This window comes from Cyanistes caeruleus, chromosome 5 (assembly GCF_971803275.1).
Source record: "Cyanistes caeruleus chromosome 5, bCyaCae1.hap1.1, whole genome shotgun sequence".
Taxonomy (NCBI): domain Eukaryota; kingdom Metazoa; phylum Chordata; class Aves; order Passeriformes; family Paridae; genus Cyanistes; species Cyanistes caeruleus.
Window position 1 is genome coordinate 27727980 of NC_141705.1, and position 27552 is coordinate 27755531.

A 27552-nucleotide genomic window follows, 5' to 3' on the forward strand; every position below is an offset into this window, starting at 1 on the left:
TTTTGCCACTGTAAGTACTTGATTTGTAGTACCAAGACCCTTGTACTTATCTCTAAGGTGTTAAAGAACACAAAACCCAATTTACACAACCTTTTATTAATAGTTCTTATGAAGACAATGTGAACAGCATTCATTCAAATAGCTTAAAAAATTATTTGACAAGGGTTGATTTGAGCAGTCCACACTTCATCTTGGAACTCAAACCATTCCAATAAATATTTTTAGTGTTATTTCCACTTTAGACTACAAGAGATAACTCTTACTGACTTCAATGGAGTCTAAGTATATGCTAGATTAATTAAGCTGTGACAGGCCTAGGTCCACAAAAGTTTAATTACTCTGTTTGTACAAAGTGCAATAAACAGGTCTCTCCTTCCAGGTATATGAAATTCAGGCTGTGCCTCTAGAAATCAAGTTAAAAGTTAGATTCAGAAAAGGACTTGAGTTAGTTTGCCTGGCACAGAAATCTTGAGAGACAGACAAACACTAGTCTGGTGCAAGGAAGAGCCAAGCACAGGCAAGGATGGACTCAGAGAAAGCAATACACCCCTCCTTGGACAGCCTGCTACCCACGCTATGGAATATAGCACCTTACACACTTTGTGCCCCCTCTGCTCAGCAGCAGCCATCGTCCCTCCATCACTGGACACTGCTGCTGCAAACTCCTGCTGGACAAGCCTGCAAGGTGCATCTCTTGCCTGCAGCAAAATAGGCAGAGGGGTAGAGAGCATGTGTGAGCTCCTAGTTTACAAATGTAAACAATAAAAATGAAGCAGCCGAACGTCTTAGTTGTTATTTTTTCCTGCTATATACAGATCTAGACAATAAACATAATCATTTCTACAGCCAACAACAAGCTTTGATCCCCATACTACAGGCGAGGAGAAAACCTCGCCTGGAAGCTGATCTACTGCTTCTGCTGTTCCACTCTTGGCATTCAGGATCCACACTTTGCCATCTGTAGATACTGCTGCCAAGAGAATTTTGTTATTTAAGTCATCACTTTGGAAAATGAATGGTGTTCCATATACACTTGAAGTGGCTTCAAATTTCCACAGTAAATTACCCTCCATGTTACAGCAGTAGATAAAGCAGTCGTGAGAGCCAAAAAATATTTCTTGCTTAGTTAAACTTGAGAGGCACGGAGATGAAAACACTGGCCCATTAGTGGAAAATTGCCAAACCTACAGAAAGAACATAACCATCCATTATCAAGGGGTTTTTTACGTTATCAGTTTTGCAGCAACTGTAATTTTTTAATAGACTCATTGCTGATAGGAGAGCATTTAATTTCAAAAGTATACTACATTTCAGTGAGGGCTGGTAAATCCTTGTCAAATTATAAGTTAGGTTTTACACAGAGAGTAAGCAATAAAAGTCTCATAAAATAGATGAAGAAGAGGGAAGAGTTACTACCTTCAGTGAGGCCCATGTAAAAATGGCCAGTTTGGGAAAAGAATATTCTTGGGCTGTTGTACAATTAGTGATGAACATCAAGAATCCTGTTAATATGCCATTGTTTGCCAGAAAGGCAGATATTCCTTTTGTAATACAGATTTCCTCTGCTTATGCTAACAATGTGCAGATTCCTCCTCAAGAGAGTATCAGTTCTGCAACACTGTCACAAGCAGAGAGCAGTGCATGGATGGACTAATACATGTTTTATAATCAGAAAAGGCTCAGGAATTACCATGCATACTGCATCTCAGGCCAACAAATGAATGGTGTCAGTTGTTGTAACATCAGATACAAACTACATTTATCTCTAAGGAACTAAAAAAATACTCTCATTTAATTGAATATGAAGGCTGACACATATTTTACCAGAACTATGATTTGGCAGTTTTTTGATAAATTCATAAAAATTCTAAGAAACCTTTACTTTTGAATAGCCACCATCTTACAGAAGACAGACTAAACATCCTTGAAAAGTTCCAAATGAAATAATCTGCTGGCACTACACTTGACAATTTACTTTGGGTATAAGGTCTGAACTAGAAATTCTCTTAATGCATCAGGCTACTTGAGTTTGTGATTTTGCCATGAACTGCATGGACTCCCCTAGGAAAACGGTTTTTCTACTTTCTCCTCTCTAACAATGGGCACTTCTATTTGGTTCTCAAAAAGGTATATGTCAATCATTAAGCCCCAGAAAACAGTCCTAATAAAGTATCTTATTCAGGCTTTGAAGACGGACGTAAAAAGCCCAACAACACTTTTACCTTTTCTCCAGAATGAGTGTAACAATATAAGTTTCCATCCACACACCCAACATAGATGTAGTTCTCATTGCAGTGAGGAGAGGAGAAGAGTGGTTTTCCAAGGTTGCTTTTCCAAATCTTACTCCCTGTCACCTGTAAGTGGCAGCATGGAATATCTGATGTTTAACACAACTATAAAAAACAGCACAAAACAACCCTTTCATCACTGCCTCACCAAGCCCTTAAGCAATGTGGAAAAAAACAAGCCAAACCCCCAAACCAAAACAACAACCCACACAAAACAAAAATGTAATCAAAAACTAATTTTCTTCTTCACCCTAGGCAAAGTAATAATGATAATTAATAGTGTATTAGCAGTAGTTCTAATAAATGCCAGACTCAGTTTGGCTCAGTATGCTGCTCAGTATGTGACAAGGACCAATGAAGTAGAGATACTTCTGAATCAAGTCATATTGATACTCTAGGACATGTTGCAACTATCTGTGACTGTCCCAATGCATTCCTAGTATACCCTGCACGTTCCCCAGGAATTAGGATTATTCATAAAAATAGGAAGGTGCAGACTCGCTTGTAAGGTGGGTTTCTCAACTACCTGTTACTGTGGATTACAGAATAAAAAAAATCTTTTCTTAAGCACAGCCCACTGTGGCTGCAAAACCACACACTGGTTTTCTAATGGTAGACTGGTTATTACTGAGAACAGTTGTAGTGGGTGGAAGGTAAAGGTGATTAGGATTGATGCTTTGTGTTCTGTGAGTACAAAAACATTAACAGCTGCTTCAAGTCCCTGTTCCTTTTATCAGGCAGGACCAGCTGTAAGCCAACAATGCCTCGGAAAACCATGAAATTGCTCCACGTCTATCAAGAATGCCATTTCCCCAGTGCAAAGAACAGAACTGCACACTGAGAGTAAAAGGACAGCTCTTAAATATGGGCAAGGAAACAATAACAGGAATGAAGTGGCTTCTTTCTGCATTCTCTTCTGATTTCTGCATTTTTATTTTTTTTTTTCAATCCTACTGTCAAAGGAGGAAGGGGCAGGAAATAAATCTATAGACTTGCTCTCACTCACTGGTTTTACTGATATGGCAATGAAAAGAAACTGACTGCAACTTTGGCCTACAGTCACCATGTGAATTCAAGCAAGTCACTTCAGTTCTCCTTATCACCAGATAGATTTCTGAAGTATGGAAGTATTATGGTAACCTTGTATATCATAATGCCCCCAAGTGAAAGATATTTCTTGATAACATATGATCATCTTCCCTTTCATTAGAATAGTAATCTTAACTTCAGAAATATATTTGGTTTCATTTAAACTTGAGATCAGGATGAAGACACATAAGCAAAGGTACATACTGGGTTAACAGCCAAAAACAGTCCTCCTAAGGTAGCAACATAGAGATGATGTGGAAAAGAACTTAGACAAGGAGATGAAAACACAGCTCCACCTTCACAATGTAACTTCCATACACACACCTTTTTCTGTAAGTACAAGAAAAAAAGAATAATAAACAATTTTTCACTTGGAGTTAGAGTTCATCCTGTTCACAAAGACCTTTGAATGTCAAATGTTATCAAGTATTGTGTTTACTCAGCAAATACTAGTTAAGAAGCGAAGAAAATCTACTTGCCATGACAGCAACACATGTGCCATTGGCTTTCTCTTCAAGTGAACAAAATAAATTCAGCTAATGAAAAGGCACTATCGACCCCTTTTACCTTCCATCGCCCTCCATTTTCTCGTTTAGAATGTAAGATTCTTTCCCCAACAGAAAACCACAGCTCTACTTCTAGCTAGGCACCCTATTCTGAAACACCCATGAAGAATTTAATAACTAAGAAACTTAGGATTTGGCTTCAACCAGGACTACTAACACAAGAACCACAACTGAAAACACCACTAAAACTGTTAACTGTCACAAAATCCTAACCCCATTTACAGCAGGCACCTTCAGAAGTGTGACTGTGGACTCCTAAGATTACTTACACCAGTGGGACCTCCTCTGGTGCACTATATATAGAGTCTAAATTGGATGTTTATTGTTCTACATGTAAAAGTCAGTTTACTTACATAAATATCCAAAGCATACACGTGTTGGTCATGTGATCCAATGTAGATCAGTCCACTGGAAGGGTCTACAACTGCAGAGCTTTTCACAGTGTCTTCTGTGACAAAAGTCCAGTGTATTTCTCCATCACTGCTCTGAAGCACATACACTAAGCCATCGTAACAACCTATGTGGAATAAAACATGATGGGGGAAAAAAGAATAATGATTATTTGCATTTATGGTGTGACTTATGCTGCTAGTTGCATCACTGCTTATTCATAAGATTATTCATAAGATAGAGCTTCAAAATACTTTCAGAAGTTCCTCCTGTGTTTTTAGCTCAAAGGTTTTGCTGATACAGTCAAAGATGATTGTTCTGTGTGCTTTTTCTAAGTTACATTTAGAATATACTTATTTCACTACCTTTCTATCAAATTTTTCAGTAACAATATCAGAAAGCTTAGCGAGCTGCCGAAAAGGGAGAATACAAAAATTTCTAATTACCTCTTTGTCTAGGTTTTGTTTCTGAAAAAAAAGGTGTTAAAAGAATAAAGTTTGTAAGTTTTCAAATGAAAACCAAACTGTCATCATAGAAACTCCTTCATGTTAATGAAATATTCAATTTTATTATCAAGAGTGAATAGCAACCAAAATACAAACAAAAAGATGGCAACATTAGATTTGCATTAAAAAACCTCACCACTTGGGACATCTTTGCTAATTAGTGATGTAGATATATTGGCTAAAAAGGTAACACTAAGATAAATAATGGCAACTCCTCTGATAAAAGATACGACAAAACCAAAAAAATTATCCAAACATGTTCTTTACATTTCCAAAAAGAAGTATTGAATTAAATAATTAAACTTTGTGAAAAATAGTATGAGGTACCACGTACTAATTTCTAACTCCATCAATTTACAATCAGTTCACAAAATTTTAAGACTGCATTACCTTCGCATAATTTAAAAAAACCCAGTTTAAATGTCACACCTTAATCTACCACTAAAAAAAGAAGCTGCAGCCACTGATTATTCCTTATTAATAAATTGGGATATAATAAACCACAAGTGTTTATGTTAGATAAACTCCAACACTAGTTATCATGAAACTTAAATTACTTCTTCCTTCTATTTTGCAATAAATAAGTTCTGAGGCAAATATGGAAGTTGATGGATAGAGGACAGCTAGAGATAAGAAATGTGATTCTCTGTCATTCATCTTGTATTTAGCAGAAAAGAGAATTTAAAATGAAGGCTGAAACAAAAGACATACCAACAACAATGAAATTTCCACACTTGGATACACAGGCAGAAGATTCAATACGATCTCCAAGGGTCTTCTCCCATTTTATTTCTCCCAAATCTAGATCAATTGCCTGCATTGCATGGGAGTGAGAGCCAACATACACAGATGCAGATACTTCTTCTTTAGCTGGTATTACAACCAGTGGTGATGCATCAACACATTTTCTTGTGTTTGACTTCCACCTCACGCACATGGCCAACTCTGCCACTGATGAATGACTACATTCTGTATGGTTCTGCTGAACAGAGGAATGGTCATTTTTATTTGCCTTGTTTTCAAGTGTTAAAATTCTGCTCTCCAGTTCAGACCTTTGCACATGGCTTTTCATTACACCTGGAGCCTTGGAATGCAGGAAGGATGGCTGCTGTAGTGGTTCCACTCCTACCCATACTGTATTTTTGGGCTGCATAGAAGACTTGGTGAAATTCATAGGGAAAAAATTATTTCCTCTGCTCAGTGCAATAAGTGGAATTAATCCTGAAGCAATCTCAAGACCTCTTTCAGATGTCAGTTTAATATATTTTCCATGGAATTCCTCTCCACTGCTCCCTCTTAATTTTCTTTTCACAACATTGTCAGAATTCATTAATTGTTCTTCATCTGGAAAGAGCATTTTAATAATATGTCTGTAAACCTCTTCAATTGAGTGGCTGAGAATAACTTCAAGGAGTCCAGGCACAGCTTTGCCTACTAACATCTCAATTTCTTCATAAAATCGTAGTGCCTTTAGGGAGTCTCCACCACTGAACAGAAATACTGCATCTTTAGAAATTCCAGTGGAATCACATGGAAGACCAAGGACAGACTAGAGAAAAAAAGAAAGAAAGAGGTTCCAGTCTGTAGGTGTTATACTATGTCACACACATAAAACCTCAGGTGGGTTAGAATCCACCTGAATACCTAAAAGTTGTGTGTAAAATCAACAACTGAGAAACTTCACTACTTTGAAAAAAATCATTGAAAAATGTTAGTGTCAACAGAGGGACTGATAGAACAAGAACTGGGGAGGAACCAGGAAACAGGGAGATACCAATTCTCTGCTACAAAATGTCTTGCTCAATTCCAGTTCTGCAGTTTAAGGAATTAAAGGGAATTGTACTATATATTGATTGGCCATTTTCAAAACCATTTATCAATGACAACTTTGCAGACAAAACATAAATGCCTTTTCATAAAATCAATTTAGGCATTTTATTTTAATAATAACGCTTATATAAAATGGTTCTTTTTTTTTTTTACTTGTGAATTATTTAAGTAATCTACTTACCTACCTGCTTTTGAAGTTATAAACCTTTCAGTTCATGCAAGGTTTTGCATTTGTCATTATTACTACAACAAACAGCAGTAACTGTGTCACTTCTCACTGCACTCCCTTGTTTTTTACATCTGGGTGTCAAGTCCAAACCCTTTGGTTTTGGATGTCACCTTTTACTGTCCATAATGGGTCTAGGGCACATCCAATCCCCTGGGTTATCACTTCATAGCCATCAATGTGAAAAGGATCAGCACAGACAAACAAATACACTGCATTTACTTGTTCAAGTCCTAGGCCACAGCTAATCCCACTTTCAGGTGAAACTTCTAAGTCCACCTTTGAAAAACAAAGTAATACTGCTTGGCATCATATTTCAATACCTTGAAAAACAAGTCTTTAGCACAGAAATTTAGAAACAATCCAAACAGGCAGTCTGAGAGACAGTTGTGCAACCATGCCATCTATTTAAAAAAAGGACTCTTCAATTTATAATTACCTTGAGAAATAAGAAACTACTAGCAGCTATTTTTTTACAAAGTTTCCATGTCCCAGTTCCTTGTTTTCTTTAGTGATACCTTCTTCTGGCATGTGAATCAGCATTCAAAAAGCTACTGACAGATTACATTCTTTCTATGCTAATTGCTTACACCTCATAGCCTGCAGTTTTATCTGATAGAGAAATACAAATTACTCCCTCTTGGACACTGCAGAGCAACTCTATTTAAGTATTAACTGAAGAGAAAAGAGCTGTACTGCTAAAATCTATAGGTAGCTAGAATGTTCTGGTTGCATTAGTCATACTTCTTAAAACTGTTTAATTCCTGACACATGTATAATGATCCACTTGCAAAGATAAAAAGGCAGCTCAAAATACTACCTTCCATAAATACTGCAATCTTTCCCACAATTCCTCTGCGTCACTCAGCTTACTGTCACGCCTTCTGGAGTTTAGATGGTTCTGGTAAATCTTGTTGAGTTCAGATATATCAACTTTGCCTTTGTAGAAAATAAAGGACGATTTTTTTTCATTGCTCTTTTAGTATTAGCACTTTCAAAACTTGCTCTGCCCAAATAGCCACTATATTCTTGTATGTATTTCCTTACTCATACTCTACTGCATCTGCATTTTTTTTACACAGTTGATCAACTGCATGAAACCAAATAAGGTTTTTGAAAATTTACCCCTCCCACATAATCCCACCTTCAAGGCCTTGCTTTTCCTCAGCAGAAGTGAGGGTTCTGTTGCAGACTGCAACAGGATCAACTGAGGTAAGAAATGTGCAGTGTTAAAACTAAATTGATTTTTCCACTACTCTTTGATTCTCAAATGAAACATCATCAAGAAAACATAATAATACATGGCCATTATTTCCTACTACGCATTACTTATCTAATGTACATATTCTAAAAGCATGATACTGGATTGTGGTCAATAAAAAAAAAAGATTAATAAAGCAATGGATACCATTAAAACAAATGGCAAGGGTTCTTAATGGCTTCATTTACCATGTGATGTTAAAGGCAAAGCTTTAATCTCTACAATCTCATCAGGGACTGCATAAGCTGGTAAACGCATCTGGAGTTCTTTAAGTGTTTCTCTCTCTTCAAAATCATCTTTGGGTAAAACAAACAGGATAAGTTTTTCCTGTTGATACCAAGTAACTGCACAAGCTTCTACCTGGCAAAGATCTTCAGCAACCTGTAATTGAAAAACATTAGTTTTGCTTTGAAATGCAGTTCATCAATAGAGAAAAATAAGTAAAAAACAATGAAAAAAGTGCACACCTTTAAAAACTGTATATTTCTCATATGCCTATGTAACATCCTATTAAATATCTTCTTTTGTAGCTGAAGCTTGTACTTCACATAAAAACGAACAGAGATATATGTATTTGCCAAAATACCATGAATGAGATATAATCTAGCAGTCTGTTTATACAGTTCTCAATTCCCCTGGAAGAAACCATACAATAAAACAGATTCCCAAGAACTTAGAACAAACTCCTCCCTAAATTATGTGAGTAGATTTTTTATAATACACTCTCCAAATTCCTTCAGACTTCTAGAAGTCATCTGAAAACAAGAAAATATCCATTTCTGATGATAACAATGTGCTCCTTTTATTTGCCTTTTTACAGTGGCATACTCTACTCTTGATGTGAGCACTTACCTGCTGCAGATATTCAATATTAAAACGTTTGCCATGACGTTTAATCTGATTGTCTTTCCGACCCAAGAAGAACAATTTTGCATTCTCCACTCTTACAAAATCCCCTGTTTCTCTCATTGTACCCAGTGGCACAGTTATTTCGTCATCAAGAAAGCAGATTCGTTCTTCACCACCTACAGAAAAAAAGATTGTTGCCATATATATTAAATAACTGTAAATGAAAATTATAAAGTGTTTTATCAAATTCTCTTAAACTTTACCATGCATTATAAGAAATATTGAAATATTACTATCAACATCTAAACTTCTGCAATGTACAATTTTGGGTATGCAACTAATTCAGCTAATACACAGAAATTACTTCAGCAGAGAATGTCAAAATGCAAGAAGGGAAAAAGAAATCAATATAATGAAGGCATAGTCTGCAGATAAAATGATGGTAATTTCCTGTTCATCATTCCAACAACCTAAAATACTATCAGAAGCTTCCCAGCCCAATCAGAACTAAAAATGATATATTAATCTGTAAACCATAGGCAAATACTGAGCAAAAGAATCAATATATTATTAAAACTCAACCAATTAAGAACAGTATCTTAGAAGAATTAGAAACAAAATTACCTATTAATATTTGTCCCTCGCCTTCAAGAACTGCAGATCCATTGGCATCTCTGACCTCAAGTTTTGTTCCAAGGAGCGGTGATCCCAAAGGTACAGGAAAATCCGTTCTAAATATATCAGAGAGAAATAGTAGAAGTCTTTCTCTTCCAAGCACAAAACAACTGCCCCAGAAATCAGGCTTCATGTAGTTTTTTAAAGGACAGGCATCAGAGCAAAGGTAGCTGCTTGGGACTTCTTTCTATAAATGTTTCTTCTTTCAAAACATATCAATTTATTAAAAATTAAAAATGCCATCTGTGTGCATGGGTGTCACCAAAATATACCAGAAAACCCCACAGACTTATAGAAAATAAGGCCTGAATTGACCTTGAAATGCCCTGAGAGAACCCTAAGCATTTCAGTTAACTTCTAAGTCTCCCAGATTGAAACATCCATCAAGTCAACCAATTTAAGTATGTGTAACTGTTTTCTAACTCATTTTTCCCTGCCTAATTTGAGCTTTTACTCTATTTTAATATGTACAGTAAAGAAAAGTTCAGAAAAAGATTTAGAAAATGTTCAGTTCAGAAAAGACTGAAATACAAGAAACTGTCATTTCAATGTCATGTATCTATTATAGACTTCTCTTGAACTACTGACCAACTCCTTCCTTTCCCTTCATTCTCCAACCTCTTCAAGCAGTTGCTGGACTCATTATTGAATACAAAAGGTATTTCTAAGTGGCAGTATAGAATAATATATTTTCTTCAGTAAAGCAAAACCTAAAACTTAAAGCAACTTTAAATAACTTTGGCATGGATTCCAGTTTAATTTCTATTTTAAAGTATTACATTTTATGTTTGAACTCAGAGAAAATTAGTTTTACATGAGAATTTAATAACACTTCATGACAATCCATCATTTTTAGTCTTCAAGGGTTTAAGCACCAGGTTAATATATCACATAATTTGTGCAAACCACCCCATTTTGTAGGACATGTTTAACTCAAATTGCACATATAATTATTATGACATGGAATAATCACACATTTCAGAAAGAAAATGAAACAGTGAGATAATGGGAAGTATCTTTCATGACTCTGTAAAATAATATGAAGAAAAAATGCTAAACAACCAAACAAGTCAGAAACTGAGTGAAATATGACAGAGTGATAAAAAGAAAGTACTTCTTGAAGTTTAGGTAAATTGCTGTGAAATCTTGGGTGAGCCACCTTGGACAAATTTCTGTCATCCGCACTACTAAAATAGGGGAAGTGGGGCTGTACAGGCTCCTGAGATAATGAATTAATCTGTTTCTACAGAAAATCCAAATGTAATTTCTAACAGTATAAACACTCATGAGAACTCAGTAGCCCTGGAAACAGGAGTCTGAGGTTCTATTTCTAGTGTTTTTCATCATTCACATGCCAAGCCATTGAGAACAGCAAATTTTCCTACCTAAAATCAGCACTAAAAACCTCCTCAGGAATCTTGTAGCAAGTGGCCCAGCTTGACACTTCAGTTATACCATAGAGATTAAAAATACTTGTTTTGTTCTCCTTGTGCTTCCAACTTTTCAAGAGACTCAGTACAGGAAATGCTTCACCACCAAGGGCTAAGACACGAAGTGAAGTATTTGCAGACAACACTCTTGATTTAATAATGTGAGCTCCAAACCTCCTGAGAAGTGTTGGTGTTGCCTGAATGATACATAATTTAAAAAAAAAGAGAAAGAGCTGTTACATTTTATCAGTGTAAAATCAGTGTATGCGTACCTCTCATCCCGCTTGAGCCTATCTGTTGCATAGCTGTATTATGGATGTACTTTAAAACATCTAGGTATTAACCATCACAATGGTGTGATTGTGAGATTTTGTTTCTTATAAGGCCTTTAATAAGTACTATCAGCGTCAATCTATGCCCTTCTGCAAAGCTTCTTCTTTACTCAGGTGTGTTATGGGTTCCCTTTTGCATCTCAGCTATTACCTCAAGTGTATGCACATGAGTTCTTATGTTAATTATTTGGAAACAGAAAGCAACACCGTATTCTCTTCGTGTTATTGTTTGAGCCTGCTTTTCTTTCATTCCTAAATGTTACAGCAAAAATATAACCTATACATCTGATTAACTTGTATATGGAACATTTAAAGACCTTACATAACACTAAAAATTCCAAGGATGTCAGATTCTGGGTTGTCCTTGATTTATGTAAATAGAACAGTTTACAAAAATTAGTTTTTCTCAAAGCTTTCACTAAAATAAGCAGGGGGAAAAGATATAAAACCCAAATCCCCCAAACCAGTTTTCTTAAACAGCTATTTCTATAAAACTAATGGTGATATACAGCCCTTTCACTGAAAGGAAAAAAACAGCAAATCATTTTACCTGGAATATTTCACTCTCATTCTTGCCTACTTTTCTAGTAAAAAACCTGGAAAATTAATGGTATTATTTTTTACCACGTTATTTTTTTCTAGTAATGGATGAAGACCATCTTTTTTCAGCAGATAATTTTAACTTTAGTGAAATTATAGCAACAAAATAAAACACAACAAAACAACAGAAAAAAATTATACTCTTTCCTCCCTCATAATTATTTTTGGATTTGTCAAGTCTGCTCAAAAAATTCAAAGGGAGGAGGTACTGTCTTTCTATTCTTTAAGAATCATCACAAAATGACTCATCCATCAGTTAAGAAGGAGAATATTTTTGTCAATTATTCAGCTGAGAAGTCCTTCCTTCACTGATTAGGACAGTGATTAAGAAAACAAAACAAATGAAACTTTTCTTAGAAAGACTTCAAAAATCTTCATGAAATTTTGCCTTTCTCTATTAGCATGTTTAACATGCTTAACAAATATATCTTTAGAAGTCTTAAAAAATCTTGCTCATAGAGAGCAATATCTCAGAATTTTTTTTTTCTAAAAGCAACTGATCTGAACTGATCATGAAACTTGTATATCATAGGATAATCTACACCATTTATAGCAATCCTAACAAATGACAGTAAGAGCAGAGAATAGTTACAAAAGATTTGTAACTAATGGATTTTTTTTCTGGTGTGGAATCTTCAGCCAGCTACTCACTAATTTCAACTTTACACCCTACCATCTCAACTATCACCATTCTTACAGGAAAAAAAAAAAAAAAAGGGAATGGAATACAGTCTGGAACACAAGTTCCACAAAGAGCAGCTAAGTGAGCTGGGGGGTGTTTAGCCTGGAGAAAAGGAGGCTCAGGGGTGACCTTTTTGCTCTACGAGTGCATGAAATGAGGGTGCAGCCAGGTGGGAATTAGTATCTTCTCCCAGGTAGCAAGTGACAGGACAGGACTACAGGTACAGGCTAGGCTTATTCAGCCATGCTGGATACTTCAAGTAAATTTTGCAAACTTTACAACACTTAAAATTGAAATCATATAGGAGATCATATAGGAGATAACCTTATTTAAGGCATAAGAGATGCATGAAGCCTCATATAAGCAGGTGACATGTAAACAGTAAGTATTGCTCTGAAATCAATTATTATAACCCTATTTCCTTTGAGCAAGAACACTCCTGTCCTAGTAGCATTAGATTCTAGGCTGATGAAAAAGTAGTACACATTAGCAAAAGTGAGAAGCAAGACACTGGAGACACTTAGATTTTGCCTACCTGCAACACTGTCACATGGTGGTGGTGAAACAGAGCAGCAGAGAGCTCCATGGGCATCATTTTAATGGTGTTTGGTACGACAAGAATAGAGGCTCCACTTGTCAGAGCCATGAACAGTTCAACCACAGATGGGTCAAATGTGAGAGGAGAAGCCAGGAATAGCACATCATCTGGTGTGATCTCAAATATGGATCTAAAATCAGAAAGCTAGGAATTACAAATCTAATGCACATAATAAAAAAAACCCTTCTCAACTAAAAGAATGAAAGCATGAATGAAATGCATTAGAAAAGCTCAGATCTTATGGGCTCTGAATATGTAGACAGGTAATTTGAGCAAGAGCTCCTGGACTGTAACTGGTGATTTCACCAATGATGTGTTTTATGAAGATACCCACCACATTACAGACCAATAGAGTTCACTGAAAGGTATATTTCAACTAACAGATGCTCATTAAAAAAAAGGATAAAGAAAAAGCAAAGAAGAAAAGACAAGAAATAAAAAATATTGTATTTTGCATAATATATTTGTTTTAATACGACATGAAACAGAAAGAAAGCTGGGTAGCCTAAAAAGAAATTATGACTTAGGAACTACAGAACACAGTAAATATAACTGTGAACAAATTATTAATTTCATTGTCTATTTTTTTTAAGCCACAAGCCAGATGACAGTACAAAACTTATGAGCAACAGTGTATTATTTGAAACACAGCCCTCAAAAACGAAGGAAAAGCATCATTTAAATATAATACTGATAGAGAAACAAAATATTATATGATTCTACTTGGAAATAAAAGAAAAAAATCTGCAAAGGTGGATAAAGAGGAAGAAGTGAAGCTGTGTCAGCAAAAACCCTACATACACTCCTCTGAAGTATTAAAAAAAATAGCCTAAAAGCATCAAATTCGTAAAGGCATTTGAAAGGAAAACTTAAAACCACACTTACTTAAGATGCTGAATATTAGGCACTATGCATTTATGAGGTACTCTGACTATTTTGGGGATCCCTGTAGTTCCTGATGTATGCAAGACATATGCTAAAGTGTCTTTCTGGCCAGCGTCCATGTATCCTGCTTCTGCTGCTTTTACTTCGGTTTGATCTGGGCCAAAGGTATATCCTGGCTGTGAGTTATCCACAGCTTTGAAAGGTTCACATTTACTTTTCATATTGTCTACTTCTGAGCTGAAATCAGTGTTGCTTGAGCTCACTTGGAAAAGAGTTAAACCAGTATGTTCTATAGTGGAGGAATTGTGGTAAAAACAGTCAGCATGGGACATCCGGAATTTCTGCAAGAGAAAATGAACAACTCAAACAGTGGAACTCAGAAGGCACTGTTGTTGTTCTACTGCATGCAATGAAACAGAAAACAGCATTTCATACAAACAAGCTGTGATTTTTCATACCTCTAATTTTGAGGTACACAATCACAAACACACATCAGACTGTTATAAGCTCATGTATTTCTATAAATTAAGTATGAGTGAACACAGACTTCATAAATGCAAAATAAAGTTATCTAAGCAAATAAAATTAAAAAAAAGGGAAAATATAGAAAAGAATTATGCAGAAGACCAAGGAATCCGAACTTTAAACTTGTCTATTCCCTTTGCAATATGTGAGGGTATAAGATTTGGGATGCGTTAGACAAAGAGAAACCCAAGTATTAAACGCAGAGCTTTTTCTGCACGTTTCCAACTCTTAGCATTGACATATACAGAAACAAGTCTGGAAAAGTCTTCCAATATCAGTGTCCAACAAGGCTGTCTGAACAGCAGTGTAACAGGAAAGAAGGCAATTATTTTGAAGAAGACAGAAGCATTGTACTTGTGATTTTAAAGATGTTCTTTTCTGACTAAGACAGACAACATTTTGCCATGAAAAAAAACAAAACCACTCTATCCAAGCTTTTTAAAACAGAATTCAATCTGTATCTACACATGTCTAAATTGTCCTTTAATGCTTCCAATAGAAGTTTGAACACTTACATTTATTTTGTCGTTCTCAACAAGAATATACTGAAGATTGCTCTTCTTCATGAAGTAAGTGGATATGGCTGGTGGTGCATCTGGATCAATAGGTGAATAGGCAGCTGGAACTTGAAGGATTCTAATAAAACACAAATTTTTAAACAATTTTTTAAAAAAAAGATAAAATCCTCTTAGATTTTGCTAAAATTTATTTTATATTTTTATATTTGCCTGAGCTAGAAAATGTAGTCATAACATGACTTTTAAAGATCTTGTTGGCAGAGAAGTAGGATTAAAATCAGTGCTGCCTTTTAGTCTTTCACAGCAAGGGAAAAGATTAAAGCTAGATGAAAACGTTCAATATTATTTCTGGCCAAGCAAGTCAGTGATGACAAAAGGTATCACTGACACCAACAGCATCACATTTTTAAACCTTCTGGTACTGACTAGAAACAGAGATATAACCTTTCCATTTACCCACACACAACATGTATAAGCATATTTTAAAAAGCACCAAAAGCCTGCACACTGAAAATACTTTCCTATGAGTGCACAGAGCGCAGCGTAAGAGAATCTAAGCACACACTGGGCTGTCTTTCCTACAAGGCAGGCGGAGGAGCTGCAAGTCCCTGCGCTCCCGTTCCCTGCCCCACAGCGGCGCTCCCGGATAACCACAAGCGCTGGAACTCGCTACCGCCCCGAAAACCAAAGCGAGGAAGCGGCGACTGAAGGATGAACCGTCCCCAAAAATTCTCACGTTTGCTCTGCTGTTGGGTTCTGTACTGCAGGTACAATTTATTTATTATACTTCCTCTCCGTGCACACGGTTTGTCACTGCAGTAACGCCAAGGTCCTGAAGGGAGACGTGGGAACGGCAGCATCCCGCATGCTCCTACAGCCACCCGTGCCAGGGCACTTAAACCTGCCCGGCATCACACAGCCGCAATGACAGCTGAAGAACCAACGAGCCCCAGCAGATCCCCCTCACACAGCAAAAGAAAACTAAGTTCACTGGGATACAGAGGACAAATCAGGCAGCAAGGGACCTCAGTATACTGAGTCTGACCTCCTGCTCAGGCAGATCCAGCTGTGACACCAGACCAGGTTGTTCAGGTCTTTGTCCAGTCAGGTTCAGAACACCTCCATGGATGGGGCCTGCACAATATCTCAGAACAACCTGCTGCACTGGGGCAAAAGCTTTTCCTGACTGGTGAGAAAGTTCCTCAGCGCTTGTAGGAGGTTTACACGTGCTTGCTCACTTCTCTGAAATCCTTATACTCCACTGTGGTACCTCTTCTGGTGCCATTGTGTATTTTACATGAGGTGTGAACAACAGGAAAATGCCGACATAGGCCATGCCCCCAGGAAGCACAACTGCTGCTGTATTCATCAGCAGAAAAAAATATGCTTGTCATCCTGTGATTGTCTATTCCATTGTAAATGCTAGGAATACAAAATATACCTATATAAAGGATACAAACATTAGAATTCACCAGCAGAAGCAGATTAACGTGAGTGTTGAGATCACAAGCATTTCAACTTCCAAGCCATTAGTTAATCAATACCACTTTAGTGTAACACTGCTCAACTTCTTTCCATAGTATTTGTAATGGAACATTGTATGTTCATTTAGCTTAAAACACGGAATTTGAATACAGAGCATCTTCTTTTTTTACTTTTGCCAGCAAGGCAATGCATTAAAAAAAACCTGCCCAGTCCTTTTCTCAACAGATGTTTTCTGTCAGATCACTTCCAGTTTAAAACAAGCAGAACAAAGATAGTAGTCATTAATTTTTTTCTATTTCTGTAAAGATGCTAAATAACTTTCAATGAAAGGATGCAGTTGCAGACAGTTTACAGCTTTAAGACTTAAGATTCAGAAATATTTTCGCAATGGCTTTTCAGGAGATTGTCATATTGAAAAAGATTGACAATTGTCATTGTCATCTTTTTCCCTAAATGATGCAACACTCTAGCACCTTGGCTGTACTATTACGCTGTTACTACATTTTTGTTGTTATAAAAATATAAACAAAGTGTAAAATTTACTTTAACAGAGAAGACCCTTAGAAAACCAATACAGAGCGCAAGCATTCAAATCATTACCCTAAGATCCACGACGGCAGGTTTATTCCTGGATAGCAGTAAAGGCCTATTTCACATTTGCCTTGGTGGCCACAGTGCTTTTGAAGGAAAGCTGTCAGCTCCACGGCAAGCTCAACCACGGTGGCGTAGGTGTAGAACGCTGGAGGTTTCCCATTGCATTCATCAAAGCAAACTGCTGCTCTGTCCGAGTGCAGGCCGGCTGCCCGAGCCACCAGCTCCTGCAGCATCATCGCGGCCGCAGCGCCTCAGGCCCCTGCAACAACCACAGACACAGGCACGGTCACCGCCTCACTCCCAACACTTCAGTCGCACCGCAAAGGCACGCGAAACACTACAAAACACACAAACGCTACAGGAAGGAAAAGAAAAAAAAAATCCAAACCCAACAAAAACAAACAAAATAACAGCTATGGCAGAGAATACACAGATCTACCACGCCTTAGATTACAAAAGGTGCAAAGCTGGATTCTTGACTCGTACAGAGGTAGTTTGTTCCTCACCGTTATACTTTTGTATTTGAAGCTGCGCATCACTGAATTAATAGCTTCATTAATACTGCTTAATCAGTAACTTTCAGCGGAATTGTGAAATACGAATCCTTCCTTCACAAGCAGAAACCCCCAACACGTGAACTTTTGGGGGGCAGGGCACTGCTCGTGCTGGCGCCCGTTTCTGCCCGCGAGCCCTCCCGCCAAGCCCGGACCGGAGACCGGACGGGTCCGGCCTATGGCCCCGCTCCCCTCTCTCAGGTTACCCCACACGGGACGGGCACGGCCCGGCGGCTCCCGGCGCTCCTCGGGCCCCCCGCCCGCGGCACTTCCCGGTGCTGCCCAGGCCCCGCCCCCGCGGCGCCTCCGATTGGCGGGACGCGGAAATGCCGCGCTCTCATTGGCCAGCGGCCGTCGCGCCGTTTGCGTGTCCGCAAGCAGGGCCTACTCCGCCGGAGCCCTGCGCCATTGCTTCCAGAGGGAGGGAGAGAGGGAGAGAGGAACAGCGAGTGCGCCAAAGCATCCCCCGCTGCCCTCGGCAGACATGGGAGAGGGGCTAAAATAATTGCAGATGGCTGGGGCGAAGGACAGGGTTCCCCCCATCACGCTCACAGCTCGCTCGTCTCTGTCGCCGTGTGTCCATCCCCCTTCGGCCCAGAAGGTGGTACGAGCCTTCCTGCCCGTGGTACGCCGGGGCGGGCGGGGATGTCACGTCCGGGCTGCGGGGGGGAGCTCCGCCCTTCCCTGGGCTGGGAGCGGGAGCTCTCTGGGTCCTGCAGCAATCTCTGGACAGTCCTGTGGCGCGGCCCCTGCAGCAATCTCTGGACAGTCCCCTGGCGCGGCCCCTGCATCAATCTCTGGACAGTCCTGTGGCGCGGCCCCTGCAGCCAGCCCACGCCCGGCTCCTGGCGGGGCGAACGGCGGCGGCCGGGACTGGGCTTCCTCCCCGCATACGATTTAAGGCCGCCAGGGGGGAGTGAGGGTGAGGGTAGCGGGAGCCGTGCTGTGAAGGGGGCACCGCTACTGCCCTGGGGGCCTCGTGATTTAATGACAGAAAGTCACAGAACCATGGAATGGTAAGGTACGGAAGGGATCTTAAAAATCCTCTAGTTCCAGCACCCTGCTGTGAGCAGGTACTCAGTGGCCCATCCAGCCTGACTTTGAGCGCTTCCCACGGATGGGGCATCCACACCTTCTCTGGGAAATCTGTGCCGTACCACCCTCACAGTAAATTATTTGCTTTGGCCCCGAGGTGCATTCAAGGTGTCTTTATTAAATAAGCCTCCGCGCATGGTGCCAGTGATGCCTCAGAGAGAGAGAACGAGAAAACCAGTTCACAACCATTTTTAATATTTGCATGGGAGAAGTTAAACATCAAGCTTTCTACTGTTCGTCACATTCTCTAAGTGATAGCTTGGCACAGTTGCACATTGGTAATACGGCAGAAACGGTTTCACAGTAAAACATCAATGCAAGTAGCGACACCTAAAGCCAGTTTTCTCCTTCAGCAGACTCACTGATGTGTGTGTTGGCTGTATGTGATAGAGGGTCTAGTAACCTGAAGCAGAAATCCAGCTGTCAAAATAGAATGACACTTGAAAAATCATCTCTTTAACTTAAGATTTTGAAGAATACATAAGACTTCAGCATTGCAGTGCATCCAAAAATTACAGTGCTCACAGTAGCAGTCAGAATTTCATTTGTATAATGTGGAGGGGAGAAAAGGCAATGGGACTAGTTTTTTTTTTAAAATTAGAATTATGCCACCCAATGCTCAAATCACATTAAAGCAATTATTACTGGACTTCAAAAATAGCATTTTGCTGAAAGCACATTAAAAGAGAATTTGCACAAGTGTCATTTCCAGTTTGTCCTGTGGACAATTACAGACAGGTAGACTTGTTACAATGTGCATCTAAATGTTTATCTCACATATAAAGGGCTCCTCACATGTATTTGTGATCACAGAACTCAACCTAGCCCTTCTAAAAATGATTTTCTTTTGAGGGTGGGAAAGTAGAATAGTGAAAAATGTTCACAACAGTTTTTCTGGTTTTTTCATACTCCTTCCTGGTTAACCTGGTGGTGGTCAATGTCCACCCTGTTCTGGTTTTGTTAAATTTACTGTCCAGACAAACTGTTATGGTTATGTTAAAAAACAAAACCTACTAACTAGAAGACATCCACCTACATGCCCCAATATGCAGACCTGGGCGCTGGTGAAGCAGCACAGTAAGAGCCCCATGCTCATCACATCTAGCTTCTCCCATAGGTTTGGCTGCAAGTAGGTTCCGATTCCACTGCACAAGTCACAGTCTTGACTTCATCAAAGCATGTGTATTTACATGGTTTTTCAAACTAGGACTTTTGTGATTGTCAATCAGGCACAATTGTTACAAATACCACATAAGACTCCCTTTTGAATTTAATTAGCAATCCTGTAATTCTCAAGATTATATATGGAAGATGATGGGGAAGGAAGAAGCTCTTAAACTTTTCTATTTATTTTTTTAACAATGTCACAAACAATTATAAGGCCAAAATACACAACATTAAATAGAAAATCTAAAATTAAGTTGCTGGTATTCAGTGAGAAGGACTGAGGTATACAAAATATTTTTAAAATTGTGCGGAAATTTGCAATAGTTTTGAAAAGGTGCTTTTCCATTTTCAGCTAGTGGTTCATTGTCCAAGTGATCTTCCTGCATACCAGTAACTGTGTAATTGTCACCAACTGAACACAATGCATTTAACAGCTAATGGTTCTTCAGAACACTTGAGTTTTTTAAACATTACATTTATTCTAACAGCAGTAATGTAGTAGAATAAGACTATATCCAAAACAACTCATGATCTTCATTTGATATATAATTTTTACTGTTTTGTATGGAAAGTTGAGGGTTCTTTTTAGTTTGGATGTTGACAAATTAAAAGCACACTTTAGAAACTGTCAGACTTCCATCCCAGAGAAAAAAAGGCATAAAACAGAAAAAAGAACATCAGTGCCAAATATTTTTTCTTCTTCCACACTGTATTGGCAATTGATAGAAGCACACAAAGATAATGTAATTACATGACTTCTAAAACAGAATTTTAAATTTACAAAACTAAAGAGCTTTTGGCTGAGCATTTCCCTGAGTCTTCATTTTTAAAAATCATGTTAGACATCATGTGCATAGAATCTGTTACAAAGTCCTCAATTAAAAAAAGCTGTATGCAAAAGTTCGATACTTATATTCTTAAAAAGCCTAAGGAACAGCTGCTAAGGAAGCAATTTCATTCTTCAGAATCTGGTATTTTTCCTAATGAGAAAAGCAAACTTCAGATACTTTTCCATTAAGACTTTGATAATTTCAAATTGCATCATCACATGATTTGTGCTGTGTGAAAAAGTCTAATTGGGAAGCTTTTAGGGCAAGACCAAAACAACGAACTCTGGGACTTCTACATAATTAAAAAAACTTTGGTTTTGATAGCATTTTGTGAGAAAATAGAAGGCACAACTGTGCATCAAAACTACATGATTTTGTGTTTTAATCTGCTTACATTGTTTTCATCAGCACATCAGACTTTCTGTAAGTCTTTACTTAAAGATGTGTTTGAGTAACAGTAATTAGTTAGCTGCTGTAAGGCTTCTGTTTGACCTAAATGCAATAAGGCATCATTGAAAGTTACATTCAACAACACATGAACTGATGTCCATCCACTAAAAGTTCACCATTCCAGCTCAACGGGATAATCTCCAGTGAGACATGCTGTGCAGTGACCAAGCTTTCCAATAAATGACTTGTGGGTTTTAGGGTTGTCTTGTCTTGCTTTGATGCTTTCTTGCACAGATGATACCAACCCTTCCACAGAAAGATAGACAACACTGTCTGCTCCTAGAGGAAATAAAGGGTCATCAGTTAAACATGCAGTATTGTACCAAATGCAATGCTCTTTGGAAATGCAGTCACATTATCATATGGATTATGAAAGAGAATGATTAAAAAAATTTAAGACTATAACATGTCTTGCCCTTCTCACATGCTTTGTGCAGGGAGCAGACTCACTGAAATCTAGACAGAAAGTTCTGTTGGTAACAAATATGAGATATATTACTGCAAAAACAGAAGCAAAGTCCAGAGTGTGTACTAAGACTCCCTGAACTCCCTGTAGTCTCCCAGAGTTAAACATTAGTTCAGGTCTGGAAGCAGATGTGTGTGTGGCTAGTGCTTCCCAAACCTGAGCACCGAGGACTACCAAGCCTCTCTGGGACCTGGAGGAGGGGAAGACCATTATGTTAAAAAAAAAATCATTATGCAATTCATGCAAATTTTCTAGCAGTAGGAATGTTTGATATCAAACATACCATTTTCCATATCATTAGTTTTCTATCCTTTGCACTCATGTGGTGAATAATACTTAAAAGCGAGATCCTACAAACCTGAAATATTTCCATACACCTTCACAATAATTTTGGGAAAAAAATTTCATCACAGTATTAGACAGTGAAAGTAAGTATTTAACACAAGAAATCGGAGTTTACAGTGGAACATAAACTGTTGATCTTTCTTTTGTTCTGCTGCAAACACGACTCGAAATTTCAGATGGTTTTTAACATTCTTTGATTGGTTTCAAATGTAATTTCTTTCAAAGCGAAATATATAATGCAGTTAAAATTATTTACGTAAATGTCAATTTGTAGAAAATTCAGTAGGTGTTTACAAATTCTGAATACATTTTTATGAGTATCATGAAAGTGAAACTACATCCACTTTTTATTATAGGACAATTTTCATGATTTATTTTCTTCCTGGTATTTCGACTGCAGTAGCTCCTTTTTGTCAAGTTTCTCAGAAGCAGCTTTAAGTATTGGAAAGCTTTATTGTAATACTTTATTTGCAACTTATGCTTATGCAATTATTCTAATACTTTCTATTGTTTTGACAACTACAGCTCTTAAACCGTGTTTAAAAAATACTATGAAGCTGAATTGGTTTGATCCATGGAGTATTCACAATGCAGAAACCTAGCTTACCAACCTTAAGAGTTCTTTAATCAGTTTTGCCATTGGTGCCTTGATACATTCTACTTTATTTTGAAGTAGATTATAAAACAGAGTTGATGACTCTTACAAGGAAAAAAAAAAAGCAAGCAGCATTTACCTATATAGTTTGCCAGATCATGAAATTCAGGTCTGTTGGCAATGAGTTCTTCTTTAGTTGGAATGTTTATTCCCATGTAACAAGGAAATCTTATCGGTGGTGAAGCTACACGGATGTGCACCTGAATAAAAATAATTTCAAAACAAGCTGATGTAAGCTGACGGTCAGCAGATCATAACAGAATAGTAAAGTCTCAATTCTGCAGAGTGATAATGGACACAGCACTTCACAGAAATCATTCAAGGGTTAAAAGTAGGATAAAGTTTTTTTCAGATCCCAGCACTAAAGGAGAGGTAAGACAGTTTTAGAATGTTTTTTTATAGTATTTCCTAATGTTTTTAGAAGGTTCCATCCTGATTTTACTTCTCTTCTATGGTATTCAGTTCTTGATAAAAAAGTTTCAGCTTACAAAATCAAGCATTATACAGGACATTTTTGCTCCAGTGACTAACTTGCACACTGTTTTGCTTAAAAAATCTTTATCAATTAAAAAAATAGTGCTCTGGTGACTTAAGGTATGTGGTATTTACAGCAGTATATGGTTGTACTTTTTGTACTTCCACAAGTCACACATCAGGAGTACTTGGTTTTCTGATCTTAACTAATTTCTATTCTATTTTTCTTTTTTTATTTGACAGATAGTGCTTTGTAAGTAGAGACCTGTTCCTGTCACCTCAATCACCCAAAAGTCACATTCATACGAAAGAATCTTCTTAACCTATCTTCACAATAAACACACACTAGCCATTTTTTTTTTCCACATTTGCCCTTTTAAATAAGGCAGCAGTGTACAAGTACAAATGAAGACAAGCCTCTGTGCTTTAACCTCCCATCAGCTTTTATTTACATCTGTATTGTACGGACTTAAAATTAACTTACCTCTTTGGCTCCTGATTCTCTCAGTAGTTTTATTATGGGTGAAATGGTATTGCCTCTCACAATTGAATCATCAATGATAACAACTCGTTTGCCTTTAAAATTATCAGACAGAACACCAAACTTCTTTGCAACACCAAGTTGCCGTAACCTCATATTTGGCTGGATAAATGTTCTCCCTACGTATCGATTTTTACAGAGTACTTCAACATATGGTAGTCCACACTGCAAACAGGAGACAGTTAAACAGAATTAATATAGAAGGACTTGTTAGTCTCAGTTACTGTTTATTAAACTGACTTTAGGACTTGGTATGACTTGTTTATGTTTAAATACCTTAATATAGAGGAATAATGACAGAAAAAACAAGGCAGGGGACTCAACAGAAGTAGCCTGAGTACTAAAGATATAGAGCTTTATCAATATACAAGTGTTAACCCATATCGCTATAAGCCCACATTACAAAAAGAGATGTGTATAAATATGCTTGGGGAAAAAAAACAAGCAAGGTAACATATACCTTTTGAGCATAGCCAAGAGCTGCTGGGGTTGCAGACTCTGGAACAGTGCTGACCAGGTCTGCTTCCACAGGTGCTTCAATAGCAAGCTGCTGCCCACATCTTCTGCGGACTGAATATACCATCTGACCTAAGAATAGAAAGAAGTGTTTTTCTTGGTATGCATGATTCAGATTTCCTTTCTGTTTTCTAAAAGAATTTCTGTGTCGAGTTGTAGGCATAGAAGTCAGTGAGAAAAGTTTCAGAACTAATAAGCAGTCACTTGCATAAAGTCATTTTTATTTCCTTCCATAATGTCACATTATAACATTCACATTCATATCACTACATGGAGAATTAAAATCCAGTTTGCCCTAACTGGGTAACTAACTAATGGTCCTGTGGATATTACAAAATCTATCTGCAGGAGGAAAGAAATAGAAATTATGCCTGCCAGTTCATAATGTGCACATTCTATTTTTAGAGCTCTTTTTCCAAGAGACAAATTTATGCAATCCTTCTGTCTGCTTCTGTCCACTTACTGATTTTGAATCAGTTGGCAGAATTCACCCTGAATTTAGTAAGGGGATAAGGAGCCTCAGAAGCTTTTAATGTCCTAAAAAATTTGCAATGTGGGAAAGAACTGGAAGTATTGTGATGAGATGACGCACAGCAAAAGCTACAGCAGCTTTCAAGGAATATATCAAGGAATGTGAGAAGTGGGGATGCTGAAGGGTAAGGTGATTGTGAAAGAAAAGGAATTTGATGTGTAACTAGCTTTTTAAGGGTGGGGAATTGTACTGGATCAATGGATAGCATGTCCCTAGAAAGCAATGAAAAAGTTGTTTGTCAGATATGAGAGTCCTGGGTAGTATTTTGAGGGCTTCTGTTGAAATAGTAATAAAAGCATTACACTGCCAAGTACTTAGATAATGCATAGATTTATGAGTTAAATTACAAGCATCTTCCAGAAATGACATTTACTCCAAAGAAAAATATCAAAGTTATTTTGTAAATCATATTTCACAAGTCTAATTTTTAAAATGTTTCCCAAGAACCAATAAAGTTTCTTTCTTCAGTCTCTCACTTTCAAAAGATATTTCATCGACCTTAATCATGCTTGTGGCCCTTTTCATCCCTCCTGTGGGAGTATGCAGGCAGCCTATCTGAGGCTTTATCCACACTGAGAAACAGGAAGATGTTATGTTACATGTTCCTCCTGATGAGTTTTATCTCAAAAGCTTTGCAGCCTATTCTGTCCCAGCTGTGCTCTATAAGCTTATATTCAGTGGTACTCTATCATGATCCCAGAGTCATTGTGTTCCAGGATAACATCTTGCACATTATCTTACATCTCTGTATGTAATATTTTTGTACCTTCAAAAATACTGTCTGGTCTTGCAAAATAAACGTATTCAAAGATGCAGAATGCTGATGGATCTCCTTCAGGTCTTCGTACAACATCCAATGTCTGGACATCATGTCTGGATATTTTCACAATCTCTCCAGGAAGGACCTCCCGATAGTACCTTGAGAAAGAAATACAGAGAAGTTAGAAATGTCCTGAAGCTGGATGATAATTCTGAAGTACAAGAAAACAAGAGTCAACTGAGAGGAAAAAATGTTTTGAGCATCATAACACAACAACTTCCACCTTAGGATTTAACCTGAAGCATTTTAAGACCAACATGCTAAGACAACTGACCCTTACTAAAACAGTCTGAATTAATATCCAAAAGCAATAAACTAAGTAAAAATACTAAACTTAGTACCAGAGAATTATGGTATTTGTCCTGTGTGTGGGACATACTGTACAGGCTTGAAATTGAATACAGTTTAATAATATAGTCCTGTATCAGTACTAGAGAACCATTCTGTGAAAGATAATAAACCTTAAGAAATATAATTAAGAATAGAGGTGGTAGCCAAAATAATCCTGCTTTACAAGCCAAATCTAGAGACATATCTGTCTAATAGCTACCCCCAAATGACATAAAGCTGACTAGAAATGTATCTTCTGTTTCTCAAATCTGCACAAATACGGGTTTGATTTAAGTATGGAATAGTTTAGGTATATTATGTTAAAGTGTTTAACTTTATTAAACATTTTTCTACATCCTTTAGTGAGTCCTCAGGTGACTATTCTAACATCTAAATCTATCCCAAAATATTGAAATATTCTGGAGATACAAATAGCAGTGAGCAAATACATGTTTATTCACTGGTCAGATACTAGCAGCAGCAGGATGCACAAGAAGTTTAGACAAACTTGCTTTATTGAAAACACACAGGGTTCAGTTGACTGTCATACATAGTCCTACACAGTGAGTTTTTCTTAACCAAGATTTTTGAAGAAATTTCAGAAAACAGTTAATTTTTTTCTAAGAAGGAGGCCACCTTATCAGACAGCATATGCTACAATCCAGGTTATTTCAGCCTGTGATTTACCAGTGTAACTTCTCTAAAGGTTAAGAATTATTTTGTAATACAACTATGCCGCTGAAAATGAGGGCAAAATGAGTAAGTTATATGGGTAATCAGGTATAACGCAACAAGTAAGAGGCATTTACTTTGTGACAGTAGTTGTCTTTACTGTTACTTTCTGCACACGATTATTTTTTTACATTCATCTGTTTGAGAAAATAAACTGGTAAAACCAAGGACTAGCAAAAACATCCTCCACAGCAAACCAAACCTTGGTGTCTTTCATGTTGTTATAATTATGGTATTTGGCAATTTGGGATTTAATGATTAATCACTGCCTAAAGAAGAGCTTTCAGATAAAGTGAGACTCAAGCCACTTACTCTGCACCAATAGACAAAAAGCTACAGGATTCAGAAGAGACAACCCATCCTTCTGTTTCAGTGTTATCTTTTCCTGAAATAAAAGATTTCAGTCAGAGTCCCCAATTATTTGCTATCATGACCCCCCACAATCGCATTTTTGCTGCAGTATTTGGCTTGCTACGGTTGCCAAGTATGCAATTAAAACTATTGTAATTTCTAACTAAAAGGTATAGCATTCCACTATTCCCACCTGTCTATTATTTAAAAAAATCCCAAGCAAATCCACCAAATAAACATCATAAACCTGTTTGAGACAGAAGTGGAAGTAACAGCATTGTATTCACAGTTCATGAAGAGAGTCAGTTCAGGCAACCACCTTTGTTATCCTTGCACTATTTCAAACACTTCAAATTCTAGTTCAG

General features: G+C 37.6%; 2 protein-coding genes across 5 annotated transcripts in view; both read right to left on the reverse strand.

The window, feature by feature from the left end:
* Window positions 1-80: 80 nt before the first annotated feature.
* On the reverse strand, window positions 81-18730 carry AASDH (aminoadipate-semialdehyde dehydrogenase). Of its 3 annotated transcripts, none has more exons than XM_086890101.1 (15): window positions 18436-18730; window positions 17336-17588; window positions 15248-15368; window positions 14208-14548; window positions 13260-13452; window positions 11066-11307; window positions 9630-9736; window positions 9009-9181; window positions 8345-8537; window positions 7716-7834; window positions 5551-6388; window positions 4297-4460; window positions 3582-3707; window positions 2223-2354; window positions 81-1184 (listed from the first exon to the last, which is right to left on the reverse strand). In XM_086890101.1, exons 2-15 carry the CDS (start codon window positions 17563-17565, stop codon window positions 786-788), a joined length of 3378 nt encoding a protein of 1125 aa, XP_086746227.1. In that variant the 5' UTR covers window positions 17566-17588; window positions 18436-18730; the 3' UTR covers window positions 81-785. The 3 variants fall into 3 exon arrangements, with proteins under 3 accessions (XP_086746227.1, XP_023780961.2, XP_023780960.2); XM_023925193.2 differs by lacking the exon at window positions 18436-18730 and adding an exon at window positions 18090-18183; XM_023925192.2 differs by lacking the exon at window positions 18436-18730 and adding an exon at window positions 17836-18180.
* A 421-nt stretch (window positions 18731-19151) lies between these two features.
* Window positions 19152-27552, reverse strand: part of PPAT (phosphoribosyl pyrophosphate amidotransferase) — a 44592-nt gene continuing 36191 nt past the window's right edge. For both annotated transcript variants that reach the window (XM_086890113.1, XM_086890112.1), the window contains exons 6-11: window positions 27149-27221; window positions 25721-25872; window positions 24367-24494; window positions 23850-24071; window positions 22971-23091; window positions 19152-21704 (exon numbers count right to left, since the gene is read on the reverse strand). In XM_086890113.1, coding sequence (XP_086746239.1) covers window positions 21538-21704; window positions 22971-23091; window positions 23850-24071; window positions 24367-24494; window positions 25721-25872; window positions 27149-27221 — 863 coding nt within the window. In that variant the 3' untranslated portion in view covers window positions 19152-21537. The remainder of the gene's footprint in view (window positions 21705-22970; window positions 23092-23849; window positions 24072-24366; window positions 24495-25720; window positions 25873-27148; window positions 27222-27552) is intronic.